The following is a 16083-nucleotide window of genomic DNA, read 5'->3' on the forward strand; positions in this document are numbered from 1 at the left end:
CTTGACTGGTCTTTAGATAAAAATCCAGAGTCTTCTAAGTCCAAGACTGAGACAAGACCAAGGAGAAATGCAGTCGAGATAGACATGACCAAGACCTTAAAAAATGGTCTTAAGACCGGTCTCAAGACCAAGACTGGTCTCGAGTATTACAACACCACAATCAAAGCAAAGTAGGCTTATGAAGAGGAGGGGTTTAGAGAGACGAATCCTTTATTTAACGGGTTCAGACACTGAGAAAAGAGGTGATTCTGCAATGTATATTATGAGAAAAGTTGTGTTTTTCACCTTGGATGCATATACACCTATTGTAGGAGACCTCCAAAACAAAATTAAGAACTATATTATTAATAAAGCATAAATGGGGCACTTTAATATATTAAATTTAAGATATACCGTGTGGTCATATAATTATAATGTCATCATTATAATGATGTAATTTATTTCACTTCCATTCAAAAAGGGAAACTTGTATATTATATTAATTCATTCCACACAGATTTATATATTTAAAATGTTTATTTCTTTTAATTTTGATGATCAAATCAGGAAAATCCCAAATTCAGTATCTCAGAAAATTAGAATATTACTTAAAGGGTTAGTTCACCCAAAAATGAAATGTATGCCATAGATGACTCACCCTAATGTCGTTCCACACCTGTAAGACCTCCATTCAGATTTTAGAAATCTTGGCCAACTGAAATGTATGAACATGAAAAGTATGAGCATGTACAGCACTCAGTACTTAGTTGGGGCTCCTTTTGCCTGAATTACTGCAGCAATGCGGCGTGGCATGGAGTTGATCAGTTTGTGGCACTGCTCAGGTGTTATGAGAGCCCAGGTTGCTCTAATAGTGGCCTTCAGCTCTTCTGCATTGTTGTGTCTGGCATATCACATCTTCCACTTCACAATTAAGGTCAAGGTCAGGTGAGTTTGCTGGCCAATTAAGAACAGGGATACCATGGTCCTTAAAGCAAGCACTAGTTGCTTCGGCGCTGTGTGCAGGTGCCAATTCCTTTTGGAAAATGGAATCTGCATCTCCATAAAGTTGGGCAGCATCAGGAAGCATGAAGTGCTCAACTTCCTGGTATATGGCTTCATTGACATTTTGACCTCAGAAAACATAGGGGACCAAGCAGATGACATGGCACCCCAAAATATCACTGACTATGGAAACTTTACGCTGGACCTCAAGAAACGTGGATTGTGTTCCCCTCTGCTCCTCTCTTCCTCCAGACTCTGGGAACCTGATTTCCAAAGGAAATGCAAAATTTACTTTCATCAGAGAACATAACTTTGGACCACTCACCAGTCCTTTTTGTCTTTAGCCCAGACGAGACCCTTCTGACGCTATCTGTTGTTCAAGGGTGGCCTGACACAAGGAATGTGACAGCTAAACCCATCTCTTGCATACGTCTGTGCATAGTGGTTCTTGAAGCACTGACTCCAGCTGCAGTCCACTCTTTGTGAATCTCCCCCACATTTTTGAATGGGTTTTGTTTCACAATCCTCTCCAGGGTCCTGTTATCACTATTGCTTGTACACTTTTTTCTGCCACATCTTTTCCTTCCCTTCGCCTCTCTAGTAATGTGCTTGGACAGAGCTCTGTGAACAGCCAGCCTTTTTGCAATGAGCTTTTGTGTCTTACCCTCCTTGTGCAAGGTGTCAATGGTCGTCTTTCGGACAACTGTTAAGTCAGCAGTCTTCTCCATGATTGTGTAGCCTACAGAACTAGACTGAGAGACCATTTAATAAAGGCCTTTGCAGGTGTTTTGAGTGAATTCGCTGATTAGAGTGTGGCACTAGGTATCTTGAATATTTAACCTTTTCACAATATTTACATTTTCTGAGATACTGAATTTGGGATTTTCCTTAGTTGTCAGTTATAATCATCAAAATTAAAAGAAATAAACATGTGAAATATATCTGTGTGTAAGGAATGAATATAATATACAAATTTCACTTTTTGAATGGAATTAGTGAAATAAATAAACTTTTTTAATGATATTCTAATTATATGACCAGCACCTGTAGATACTGTATGTGTATTGTGAAAAGCGCTATAGAAAATGTTTTACTTGACTTGAGTTAAGTATATATACACAGACAGAACATAGACAGAACATTCTTTAACAAAAGACAAGTTATCTGGACAAAAGAAGAGGAAACCAGTCCATCTTTGGGATGAAGCAATTTGTTGTCTTAGTAATTTGTCGGCTACTCAACAAAGCCCCCAAAGGGCTCTGGGTTATTATCTTAGGAGTGTTATGGATGAAAATTGTGGGTTGTTAGATATTACCAGGTTTCTAGAGAACTGTGAAAGAGTGGGAGAGTGAGAGTGAGACATGGCGATAAGAAGGGGCAAAGGGGCAAGGCGAATGAGAGAGTGGGCTGTGTGATTTGTGGCTAGTAATAAAGGTGGTGTATCTGGTCTGTTGTTTTAGTGTGATAGAGCAGAGCTGGTCAGACTCCCACTACAGGAATGCACGACTCACACTTTATCTTTAATGCACTGACTGTATCACATTTTCGTGTACAATACAGATGTTTCTTTTTTAAAAAAAAAGAGCAGGATGGTGATGGGTAATGTGGAAGCCATTGTGTCAGGTGTAATTTAAATGTGGGTCATGTTCAGGCAGATACACACACTGACAGAGGTCACACACAGGCCACACACGACGCACAAGCTCCCTGTTAACGTGTCTATCTGTGGAGATGTGGTGTCAAAGGCGTACAAATAAACACATACAGCAAACTTTCACTAGAGGATGAAAACTTTTATACCTCTCAACTAAAAAAAGTAAAAGTTTTTTTTTTTTTTTACATTACTGTATCCCCAGTAATGTAACTACACATGCAATTTAGCTTCTCATGTAAATGTATCTTGTTTTAAGGATAAGATATTAAGATGTTGTTTCATATAAAATACCTTGAATAAAGTTTATTCAAGGTATTTTGAATAAAGTAAGGTATTCTCTTTCTTTTCTATTAGCAAATAGTTTTCTTGTATTGTTTTTACTCAGCTAAAATTCAATAGCATATAGTGACATTTATGCTTAAAACCAGAAATAATATACATTTGCTCATTTTTGATTCCAGATATAACCGTTCTACTTAACTAATCTGGATAATACAATGAAATCTTGTTGAAAGGATGTTTAAATATCCATACTGGAAAACAAGACAAAAATAGGGACTGCAGTTCAAACTAATGTGACTCCGGTTTGAGAGCGTTTATAGCAGTGTATGTGCATGTGTGTTGTCCCTGAGGTGAAATGGCGTAAGAAGTATGTATTTTGTGTGTGTGTAAGATGTGTGATGAAGCGGTCTCTTGTGGAGACTTGCGTTGTGGATCATTGAGTGTGTGATGGAAGGTGTTCATGAGGAATTTACATTAGCACCAAGAGAAAATAAACTTAGCACATAGTATACACACACACACACTCTCTCTCTCTCTCTCTCTCTCTCTCTCTCTCTCTCTCTCACACATACACAATAAAGGAAAAAGGAGAGAGAAAGACAGCAATGGAGAGCAAGAAAAGGAAACCGAGAGCAGGAAAGAAAAAGGGCAGTATTATAAAAAAAGACGCATGAGTGAAATTGAGAAAAAAGATGAGGTATTTGCAATGTCTCGCTCTGTGACAGTTTTTCTACATGCTTAACAATGTATTTTGCAGATTTGATGTTATGCTGTTTTTCACTGCTTTTTTCCTCCTTTAAAGTTTTCTTCGTACTCTGTAAATGCATTTTCCTTTTGAAGCCACTGTAGACCACAAAGACATCTGTATATTTATGGAAATTGAATGGAAAAATATCTTTGTAAATGTACATGCATTAATACGCGTGGTTGTTCTTAGGTGCATGCGGTTGTGTGTGAGTGTGTTAACTCAGAGTTTTGTGGTTGAGGCTGTAATTGTGTGTCCCTGTACAAACAGCCTCAGTGCTAACTCTCTCTACCATGTTTCCACTCCACTTGTACCAGCAGGTCTCAACCTTTAAGACACATGTTCCATTTTATTTCAATTACACTCTCAGAATTCCCCTACAGCATTCGCTCCAGTTCCCCTAATGCAGTCCTGCTTCTCTAGGCATCACTAGTTACCCATGGCAATGGGATATTGGCCGTTGCCCCCGGTGATGGGTTATTGGGCGTTGCAGAGCTCCATGCTACATTTGCAGTGCTTGGAGCCAGTGAGAGGGGAAGGAGGTCGTCATGGGAACCAAGCACGCTCAGTTGGACCAGACTGCTGACTGAGATTTCCTCACTGGTCTCTATAACCTTGTAAATTTATAAACCCGTAGGCAGCTGACTGCTAAACCTAACAGCTACCACCTTTGGCACAAATATAAACGCATAATCACTTTTTTTTTGTAGACCCAGTCTTGAATTTTCAACACCTAACATGTTTTGCAATTCCATAATGGGATTTTGATGAGATTCTGTTGCTGTTGTTGAGTTCAGCTGCTGCCCTTAAAAGTATACGTTTATTCGGGCATAAAGGCAAACGCCGAGGTCCAACGCTAACATCTAAGTGTCAGCCGTGGATGTTTTGTTTGTGTTTGATAAATTAACAGGAAAGTTTGAGGTTTGACCAATTCTGTGCAACTCTAATATTTTTGTTTCCAGTGGAACATTTGAAGCTGGTTACTTTACTGTGTACTGTGAATTCAGAATAGAGTAAAGAGTAGGCAAAGAGTAGGCAAACTGCACTAAAAGTAGGAAAATGGTGGTGCACTCTGCCTTAGAGGACTTGTGAAGGGGTCAATATTCTTACACTGTAACATTTTTTGTTGGTTTAACATTTAAGGCAAACCAGTTTACTTACTTTTTGGAGTTTATTGAAATTGAGTTGATACAAAATAATTTTGGATCTGAACCACATAAAAATGTGATAGTGATAGTATAATATGACTGCATCAATACAAATAAAACACACAATTACCCAATATGCTTACAAAATCATTTAATAATAATTGATTAAAGGTTGTCAATTCTCAAAAAATGTCATTGTATTAACTAATTTTTTTTCCCAATGAACTCAAAATTTAGGCAACCAGAACTTTTTTTCTTAAATAATTGTACAGTGTATGAGGACATTTACACTTGTTTACTCATTTGTGTTATGATTGGACATTAATTAGATCATACTCATACTTTTGTGTAACCAACTGCCTGTAATAATCAGTGATGGATAGCTGCATGATTAATTGTTAGAAGTTTGCGATCTCAGTTCAAATACCCACACAATCTCATTACTACTTAGTCATTACTACTCATTAATAGATTCACGATTCACGTTATTAACTCATGGTTACCGTGTAGATCTTTCTCTGGGATGCGTTTTCATGAAAATCTAATGTAAATAGTTTCATCTATAAAAACAGATTCGCTTTTAACACTTGTCTATGGGGCACAGAGTAAGTCAAATGAAATTGCTAGTTAATACCACTAACAAGGCTCAAAATAGCCTCACACTAACACAGTAGCATAAAGGGTCCCTACATCCAAACCAAAGCATTGAGAACTTTGTAAGTGTACAAACAGTTTAATAAGAAGCTACTTTATAAAGGCAGTACATTACGCATACATAGACAGCAGCCATCTTGGAAAACAGTATCGATGAGTCGATCCACGAACGCTGTGCTAAGTGATGAACTGTGACTTGAAATCTCATATGGTCCTTTGTTTCTGGAAGCACAGCAGACAAAATAAATAAATAAAAATATCTATGTAATTAGATTTCACAAACTTTATTCCTATCGACCAACTCACTTAGCACAGCGTTTGTGGCTCAACTTGTCGAGACCTTTTTCCTAGATGGCTGCTGTCTGTATATGCGTAATGTACTGTCTTTATAAAGTGCCTTCTTATTAAACTGTTTGTACACTTACAAAGTTTTGAGCCTTGTTAGTGGTATTAACTAGCGATCTAATTTTACGCCCCATAGACAAGCGTTAAAAGCGAATCTGTTTTTAGAGATAAAACTCTTTACATTCGATTTTCATGAAAACGCATCCCAAAGAACGATCTACACGGTAACCATGTGTTAATTACCCCAGGTTCATTTTTCACCAGAGTTATCCTTTAAAGTTTAAACATTTAGACTAACTGAGCTATTTAACAATGATTAGTTTTCTGTCAGTGAATGTACTATCCCCACATTTGCTCACCTGTCTAGTAAAACACATCATATATTAAAGCGTCTTTTGGTGTTTCCATGATTTCTAATATATGCGAGTATGATGTCACTGATAAGCGACGCACGGACGTGGTCCGTGTCCTGGTTAAAATTGCTTATTTCTCAGTCAACAAAATATATAACATTGTGTTTTTTTTTATAGATATTTTAATCCAAAGATGTTGCTTTGTGCCTTTTAAGCCTAAAATAGTTAAGAAGGTAATATACATTTGTATATTCTGTCAAATTTGTTGGACTTACTGGTGCTTGCAGCTTTCCATTTTTGAATTAGAAGCCATGGTGTATTGATTTCCCATCCCGCAGTGTCTGATGTCACAGTCATGGCAGTGAACTCTGAGTCTCTCATCTACCAGCATGACCACTAACAGTAATGGTGAGGACACGCATTCCAGCTGCACCAGAGGGACGAACTATATGGTAGTTCTGTGAGGAGGCCCACTTTATCATGGTTGGTTAGTGCCATCAGAGCCATTTATCATGCTGTTCCTTACGCAGCAGAAGCCTGTAGGAAGCTGTCAATCAACCTGTTCAGACACATCCAGGTTGACAAACACACGTCAGCTTTAAAATTTCAGTCATCAGTCACTGAATATAAAAAAAGAATAGTCCAAGAATTGTTTTTAATTGAATAATTAATTATTTAAAAGTAAATGATTTAATTAATATTAAAATCTATATTTAAATTTTCACACATAATCATTAAAAAGTGAAAAATCTAACACAAATCTAAACATGTAAAAAAAAAAAGACAATTATTTATTATTAATAGTTATAAAATAAAATAAACTTTTTGTACTTTATGTCCATGTACATCATGGAAGTTTATATTTTTATTTTTTTAATCATATTTAACAATCACACATTTGAAAATTATTTATGTAGAAGATTTGAAGAAGATTACTGAAGTACAGAAAATGCTATTTCGGTCTTTCTACTTCAAAATTTCACATTTAATTCAGCACATTTCAAAGTCAATCCTGAATTTTAAAAAATCAGTGTACCGCACATACACAGACTACAAAAACGACTCTTCAAAACTCTTTAAAAACTGTTTTTGTTAACTACTTCAAATGAAATGCTTTTGAAATGCTGAAGTTGATAAGCTTTCTCAGGAAAAGTAAGGGATCACGTTTTGGCCCCTCCCCTTACCGTTAGAATCCTCCAATCAGAACACAGATTCTTGTCTGATTGTTATGCCCCAATGCTCACATCAGTAAGTGTAGAAATGCTGGACGACAACAGAACGAGATCTGGATAAGGGTGAGAAGTGAGTGAGTGTGTGTGTAAATGAGGGTTTGTAGGGGTGTGAATGAGATATATCTTCTGATTAGGATTGGATGAAGGCGCCACTGTTTGTCATTCCGGATCCCTGCAGTTCAAAGCCAGGATAAGGGGTGTTGACAAGCAAGAGAAAGATGTGTTTGTCTGTGCAAGTGCCTGCGTGTGCCTGTTTGTATGCGTTCACTTTATGCGGTCTGACTTTGTTACCTTGATATAAAAAAAACAGGTCCACACACACGCACACACAAACCCCTTTCTCTTTTTCCTCGTCTTTCATTTACTCTTTCAATTTTCTCTTTTCACTTACTCACACATGGTTTTGTGGTGTCTCTTTAATAGTTTCTCAACATCTGTCTGATTCTCTAGGTGCCAGTAATGATCAAACCAGTAAAACCTTTCAGTAAAACCACTAACCTGCTCTCTACAACCCCAGTCTGCTCCCACTGGCCTTTAACATTTACACAAATCATCTGTCAATCCAGTACACTCCAGATTCAATAACCTGCTCACCCAGACAAAAGTCCAGAGAAGTCGAAGGAATGGTGGAGCACTTTGTCCATCCCATCCATCCGTCCATACATCTATCCATGGATACATCCATCCATATTTCTATTATATTACATCATGTTAATTGAGTTACTAAATATTTAATGTATGTAATATATTCTCAAAAATATATGATTTCATCATAGACAATGCACAGCTTATAAACAGATTTTCACATTTCTATTTTCTATTTACACGAGTTAAGAATATCACTTTGACAAATGAGTGGTTTGTGTTGGTGTTGGTGTGTATACATGTATGAATGTGGTGTATGTGCAGAGAGCTATCACACATGTGATACACTCCCAAACCTTACAGCTGCAACGGATACTCCCTGCTATTCAGACATGCCTGTGTACAGATAAGAAGTACTTCTGAATGTCAGTGTGTTGTCAGAGAGAGAGAGAAAGAGAGTGTGTGTGTGTGTGTGTGAGAGAGAATCATATATTGATCAGATCTGTCCTCTAACAGCTTGAATTTCGGAAGCAGAAAGTCTCCTTTACTCTGTTTGGCTAAAGGTTACATAATGTCCTTGATGAAGGTGCATGTAAACAAAATAACAAGCAATATTTGGATCATTTACTACATGCAGTAAAAACAATTATAGAACAGTTGCTGAGCAACCACCAAAACATTTGCTGTCATGATGTTCCATTTCTTGATTTGCTGCTCAGGTATGTTTTGCAACATTAAGCAGAGGGGAGCGTGTGTGTTTTGCTTAATGGGCTAATATGAACAGTTTAGTTTTAATTAACAAGGCCATGTGTAAATGTGTTTGTCTGTCTCTGATCCCACGGCCTTTATCGTAGGCCTGTTGGAGCCTGCAGAGGCTGGCCATCTGACTGCAGGGCTGATAAGCTGTACAGTGAGCGGTGGAGACTGTGTGCGGGTGTAGCTGTCATCCGTTACACCCATGCGGTTTGCTCTTTTCACAGATATTATATGATCCACAAAGTTGATACATTCCTTAAATGCTGGTGTCACTTTTACACATTGAAATCTCTTGATTCATCTGTCCGAGAGGATTTGCAGTGACGTTAAGGAGCTCCAAAAATAAAAATAAATAAAAAAAGATTTCTAAATAAGAAGGTAAAAGTATTAAATATATATAAAAATACCATTGTTATCTGACACTGTATACAGCATTATCTGATGTTAGGAACACTAAGTTCTATAATAATACATTTTAATACAATTATATATAATTAAATATCACTAACGATGGTCATTTTGAGGGTTTTTTTATGTTTGAATGTCTGGCTGGTCTGCATATGTCTGTTTTCCTTCTAGTCAGATGTAAACAAAATGTGGAACTCAAAGCCCAGCTTCCTCTACCTGCAGTCACAATATACTCTAGTATGTTTTAACAACGGCTGTCACACACATACACAGGGATTAGGGAATAATCCGTGCTTGTGTCTGACCTCTGGGGTCACCAACACATCCGGCTAACAGCAATAATGATGTGATCGTCTGTTTCTCTCTCTGCATTTATTTAATCAATAGACAATGTTAATTTAAAATAAACACATTTCTGTTTTAATTAGAATAAATGTTTAATGTAAATGTATTCCTGTAATGTAAAACTGAATTTTCAGCATCATTACTCCAGTCTTTAGGGTCACATTCATAAATCATTTTAAACTTTGAAAAGCAACTTTGACTGAAGTAACCACTCGTTACAATCGAGGTATGCAGCAAAGCATTTGTGAAGCAACAACACGCATAACCTTGAGGCGTATGGGCTACAACAGCAGAAGACCCTGCCGGGTACCACTCATTTCCACTGCAAATAGAAAAAGAGGCTACAATTTGCACAAAATCACCAAAATTGTACAGTTGAAGACTGGGAAAATGTTGTCTGGTCTCGATTTTGTTGAGACATTCAGATGGTATTGCTCAGAATTTGGCGTAAACAGAATGAGAGCATAGATCTATCATGCCTTGTTACCACTGTGAAGGCTGGTGGTGGTGATGTAATGGTGTGGGGGATGTTTTCTTGGCACACTTTAGGTCCCTTAGTACCAATTGGGCATCGTTTAAATGCCACGGCCTACCTGAGCATTATTTCTGACCATGTCAATTTCTTTATGACCACCATATACCGATCCTCAGATGGCTACTTCCATAATGCACCATGTCACAAAGCTTGAATCATTTCTTGAACATGACAATGAGTTCACTGTACTAAAATGGCCCCACAGTCACCAGATCTCAACCCAATAGAGCATCTTTGGGATGTGGTGGAATAGGAGCTTCATGCCCAGGATGTGCATCCCACAAATCTCCATCAACTGCAAGATGCTATCCTATCAATATGGGCCAACATTTCTAAAGAATGCTTTCAGCACCTTGTTGAATCAATGCCACGTAGAATTAAGGCAGTTCTGAAGGCGAAAGGGGGTCAAACAGAGTATTAGTATGGTGTTCCTAATAATCTTTTAGGTGAGTGTGTGTATATGTGTGTGTGTGTATATATATATATATATAATCACGCATACACACACATATACCCTATATATAATTAGTAAATACAGATGGATTGAAATGTGTATTGTATTCACCTCACTGTAATTTTGGTTTGTTTAACTAGATTTAAAAGAAACAGATGGGACAAGAGAATCTGATTGATTTTCTAATCCTAATATTGATTATTTTTCCTGTGGATTGAGATGGTACTGTACACACGCTGTTGTGTTTGTGCATGCGTAGGTGTAGAAGAGAGTGTGTGCATATCAGAAGTGGTTACTGTAGTCCTGTGGGACATTTCTAATGCTCTTTTACTCCTCCTGAGCGTGTGTCTCCTAGGTGCTTCTCGGATTATGGCTGATTAAACTGCTCAGCTCGCGCACATGCACATGCACATGCACAATATAGATTTATACACTTTAAAACACACAGAGCAATCCTTTAGCCTCTGTATGTAGTTTGAAACATATCTTGTACTACTCTGTATGTACACGTCTGTCTGTGTGTGTGTTGTCATTCCAGACTCTGTGTGCCTTTCAGTACACTCGGTTACTCTCAGCAGTCATCTCCTCAATAATAAACACACATGTGTTGGCTTATATACATACTCAGTCACCATAAATGTCTCTTTTAGTGTTGTGGGTTTTAGTAATGGTTGAATCTCTGATATCTTTGGCATGATCCCTTGTTAAAGGGAAAGTTCACCCAAAAATGAAGATTGTGTATTTGTTCACCCTCATGTCGTTCCGAATCTGTATTCTGTATAGGGCTTTCACAGACTAGTTGACTTGCCGACTTGCTCTGCCATGGCGCCTTAAGCTTGTCAACTAGTCAGTGATCATGTAATTTTGACACTAATATGGCCACCTTGCAGAAGATCTTTAGTGTGATTTACATTGGCTGAAACTGGAGAACATTTAATTTTTTCTTAGGATCCATCAAACGTTTTTATTCAGTATGATAATCTCATATTTTGAAAAGGGTGTAACTCTTCCCCCAAACTAAAATTTGTGGTGAAATTTAAAGGCTTCTGCACGTTGCAATGGATAATGCAATAAAACACAATGGGCTAACAAATACATTTTTCCTCACTGTTTTTAATATCAGAACTTTGAGATTTAGTTTTTCCATTTTGGAATGTTTTAATTTATTATGCTTATTCATTTTTGGATTTTTTTTTTTTTTGTTTGTTTTATTGTTCTGGGGATGGGTTGAGAGGTGAGGGGTGTAAAATCAAGAAGAAGATTGTTAAATATTTGTTTATGTAATATGTTGCTCTGTTCTTCCTCTAATAAAAATATTAAAAAGATTACATTGGCTGTAATATTAATGCTTATTTGTAGCAGACGTTACAGTTGCATCACTTGTGTGCATAGTGGTGGCAGAAAAATAGTTGTAACAAGCAGAGGAAAATGGGCTAAATCCCTCCCAAAAAGTTCTGTTGTCCCTTTGTATGTCAGAATCGGAATGCACGAAATACTATCTTGATTTTTATAGAATTCCAGCATTTGAAACAAAACGCAGACTTTATGTTGTCTGTGTTTATCACAGACTAGACTGATGAAACGCATAATGCAACTAATCAAATAACTATCAACTTAAAATATCAACTTAAATATCAACTATCAACAATAACTATCAAATAAAATCTGAGCCCGTTCAACCCCATGTATGTTATTTAAAAAAAAAATAATAATAATTTTTATTTATAACAGTTTTTACATAAACATAAAACAAATAAAAATCTTACAAAATGTATTAAAAAATATTATGCACAAAATAATAACAATAAAAATAGATTAAAAAAAAAAAAAGACCACCCGCCCACCCCCCACCCCCCACGAACAAGCACCAGAAATAATGAAAAATATACACCTTAAACAAAGACACAAAGTATTCAGACGTAAACAAAACGTTCAAGATGGAGAGAAGAAATAAAACAGTAAAGCTATCCGTATTACAATAAATTCTCATGCAAATTTCAATTCGAAAAAAGATACCTAAGGAAGGGGCCCCAGATTTTATCAAATTTTTTAGAGGCATCAATCTTGGCGAAACGAATCCTTTCGAGTTATGTTATTTTTTTATGTAGAATTTATTTTATACACAACAAGTTTACCATATATTATGTGCCGTATTCGATTCGATCTTCACCATTTTGGCTTCAGAAAAGAGCACACAATATAGCTAAAATATAGCCTGGTTAAAAACATTCTCAGCAGTAACTGAGTTATGGTCTGGCAAAGCTTCATAGACCAATTATTTCCAAAGGGGTGTCACCAACAGACGTTGCTCAAATGCCTCTGGGTGCAATTGGATAGACCTAAAACCAATCAGAGCGTTGAAGGAGATGACGTATAAAGCGACGGAGAAACATCTGAGACTCTGACAGCAATTCTCTGTTTGTGATTTCGAGGAAGATTTTGCAATGGCTTCTGACGACTTTTCCTGTTGTTGTAAAATAAATGTGATAATAGCTGGTGTCCCTCGCCGCTCCATCAACATTTTTGCAAAATTTGAAAAACCTAATAGCATCAGACCGACTGAAACATCTCGGATTGACGGTCGAACAGAACACATCAAGCATCTGATCGAGCATCAAGCATCTGATCGCATTTGTAACAGATGCCCCTGTTGTAAGGCCTTTTTTTTGCGATTAGAACGCGATTTGCAATATTTTGAAATTAAAATAATATTGAGTGTTTGGAAAATTGTCTCGCAAACTTTATTCGAATTCAGTAATTTCAGATGTGTTCGAGCATTTTCAGACTTGAGCATAGTTACGCTAGTTATTTATTTACAATTATTTACTTGCTACTAGCTCCTGTGTGGTGTTCTGATCACACTCCCCCTCCTCCTCATCAAAGTAGCCGGTGTAATCTACTGCTGATAAATGGAAAGATCTTCATAATTCTCCTTCCATACAGGTTTGGAACATCACAAGCATAAATATTTATCAACAGAAATTACATTTTTGGTTGTTACTGTCTCTTTAAAGTTGTTTATTTTAAGTTGTAGATCATTTTTTTATTTTTTAATTAGACTGGATTTCAGTCTTAGCACTGGAAGCTGGGTGCCGGTTGGTTACTGGATCTCTGCTTTGTGATTGGCTGTTGCATTTACAAAGTTGTCAATAGTGGTGCTGATTGATTGACAGCTCTGAGAGCTTCTGGCTGCCTGGGTGGCCATGTTGATCCTTCCTTTTCAGATGTAAACATATCTATAGCCATCAGAAGACACTCCAGGGACTCTGGGTAATGCAAAGCAAGACCTCTGAGCTCCAACAAATCTCTCTGGCATATAAAACGCACTATTTCTTAAAATACTTTGGATATGTATACCTATACATACTGAAAAAATGGTGTAGAATTTGCTTTGAAACAATGTTCACTCAATTTCTAGAACATTTCACATATAATTACAAAGAAACGGCAGGTAACATTATTATATGTCAAATTTTGAGGTAGAAATACTGAGAGTCTTGAGTGTGCGTTAGAGAGAGAGAGAGAGAGAGAGAGAGAGAGAGAGAGAGAGAAAGTGTGTGTGTGTGTGTGTGTGCATATATGCATATGAGAGCGTGTGTTTGGGGCCGCGGCTCGTTGATGTAGCTGTCATGGGAGAGTGGACTCTAGTCAAGGAACCCTCCAGATGGAACCGGGGGGACTCGGAGCTCTTCTCTAAAACCTAAATAAACCAAGATTTCCTCACTACCCACTAGAGAGAAAGGGAGCGAGAGAGAGAAACATACATTTTTGTGAGCCTTTATATATAGCCCATAGTCTACCACAATGCTACTACTGCAGTTTCTTTGTCCTGTGTATCAATTGCATATACATACTTTGGCAAATTTGATAACTGACAAGTGTTCAGACAATGTCAGTCAATTCACGATAAGCGATGTTAAAGAGATGGAGTTGTATTACTTCATCTGTTGTTCTTTATTTTGTGCGTGTGTGTGTGTGTGTGTGTACGCATGTGATGCAAATTTAACGAGGCTGTCATTTTTCACAGCTGAAAATGACATGTTTCTCTTGTTAGTGTGTGTGGGCACTATAGATGGCATGAGAGTGACCTTGAGCTTGTTTTAACCATGAAGGTTTAACACACATGGTGTGTGTGTAAGAGTCTGTATTCATATCGCTGTGTCCTTGGCCCGTTGAGGAATGCAGGACTCAAAGGTCACGGTCCATATATCCAGAATGCTTTGCATCATGACACACACTCATTTAGCTGTGGGGAGTTTAAAATTGTTGCACCTTGTAGAGATAAAAATGTATTCTATTCCACTCATCTCAACCTCTCAGCATCACTCATTTTATTCTGCTCTGTTCTTTGTTGCTTTCATCTGTTACTTTCCGAACTATTCCGTTTTTTTAACACTCGTCTACTTCAGATTTTTATTAACTGTTTTTTTATGTAAATTTAAAGCAAGAAATTATATATTTTTAAAAAGCTTTTTATTTTTTTTTAGCATGAACTAGTTTGCCTATTCATTTGTGAATGATATATATCCAATAATGATCGATACCGATCGATACCTAAAAAAAATAAAATAAAATAAAAAATTATATATATATATATATGTATATTAATGCTTGCATTTATAAAAATTAATAAAATTCACAGCATGTCATGCTTGCCTGACTTTATCTGCCTTTTTTGCTTCCTTGCATGGGCTTCCTTCTGTTTCCCTCCGGAAATGCCAGTTCATTCATTTCTGTTCATTCATACACATCCATTAATGTTGTATTTGGCAGACATATACATATATGGATTTGGCAGATACATTTATCCATTTTTATTTTTTATATACAGTGAATTGTTTTTGTGTGTGTGTGTGTGTTCCTTGGGAATCAAGTCTGACCTTACTGTTGCTAATCCCATCAGTTGTGCTACAGGATAATTAAAAGTCATGTGTCAAATATAATTTTAGGACCCTCCGATCTGGCACACAAAAATACATTCATAAATGAGAATACGCTTTGTGCCTAAACACACATTCTTATCATCAGTTGAGTCATTAAACACCTAATTTTCATTTCTGTTTCTTCTGGAACATGAAAACCTCTCACAGGGCTCAAGCATTTCACTGCTTCTCTCTCTCTCTCTCTTACTGGCTTGGGCACTCATCTTTCTCTCTTGTCCTACTCCTCCCTTCCTCTCCCAGGCTGAAATAGTGATCATGGCTGCTGTTTCATCAGCTCTTTGCACTTCTCACTTCTATTAAGATTGATGGTGTGCTGTGCTATAAATGACAGTGCTAAGTCTGGCCATAGCATTAAGGAGGGGGACTGTACCGGGGAGGGGGGATGCTGGCCCTCTGCATTCTACTGCTAATGGGACAAGAAAAGTTAGTCGTGTGTGCGTGTGGGTGTGACTATTTATGTTACGTGCAAAAGACAAATGGCCTTAGCTGTTAACTACCCGGTATTTAAACACAAACTTGCTTTTCCATTCCTTATTGGATTTAACTGTGATTTGAATTTATATAGTTTTATGTTTGTTAACTGAGGTAACAGGCAATTATGTCTCCATAGTATTTGCAAACTGAATTTGTGGTTGGTGTTCTGTTACATATTTTATTTATACA

At 37.1% G+C, this 16083-nt stretch overlaps 1 protein-coding gene across 6 annotated transcripts in view; it reads left to right on the forward strand.

Annotated features, from left to right (window-relative positions):
• Window positions 1–16083, forward strand: part of LOC137078528 (hormonally up-regulated neu tumor-associated kinase homolog B) — a 137103-nt gene that overhangs the window by 61636 nt on the left and 59384 nt on the right. The window contains exon 1 of one of the 6 annotated variants that reach the window (XM_067445877.1): window positions 6557–6645. The exons of the other annotated variants lie outside the window; for them this stretch is intronic. Coding sequence (XP_067301978.1) covers window positions 6643–6645 — 3 coding nt within the window. The 5' untranslated portion in view covers window positions 6557–6642. Of the gene's footprint in view, window positions 1–6556; window positions 6646–16083 lie in introns of those variants that run through there. 6 annotated transcript variants of the gene reach the window in all.

Source organism: Pseudorasbora parva, chromosome 6, assembly GCF_024679245.1.
Source record: "Pseudorasbora parva isolate DD20220531a chromosome 6, ASM2467924v1, whole genome shotgun sequence".
Taxonomy (NCBI): domain Eukaryota; kingdom Metazoa; phylum Chordata; class Actinopteri; order Cypriniformes; family Gobionidae; genus Pseudorasbora; species Pseudorasbora parva.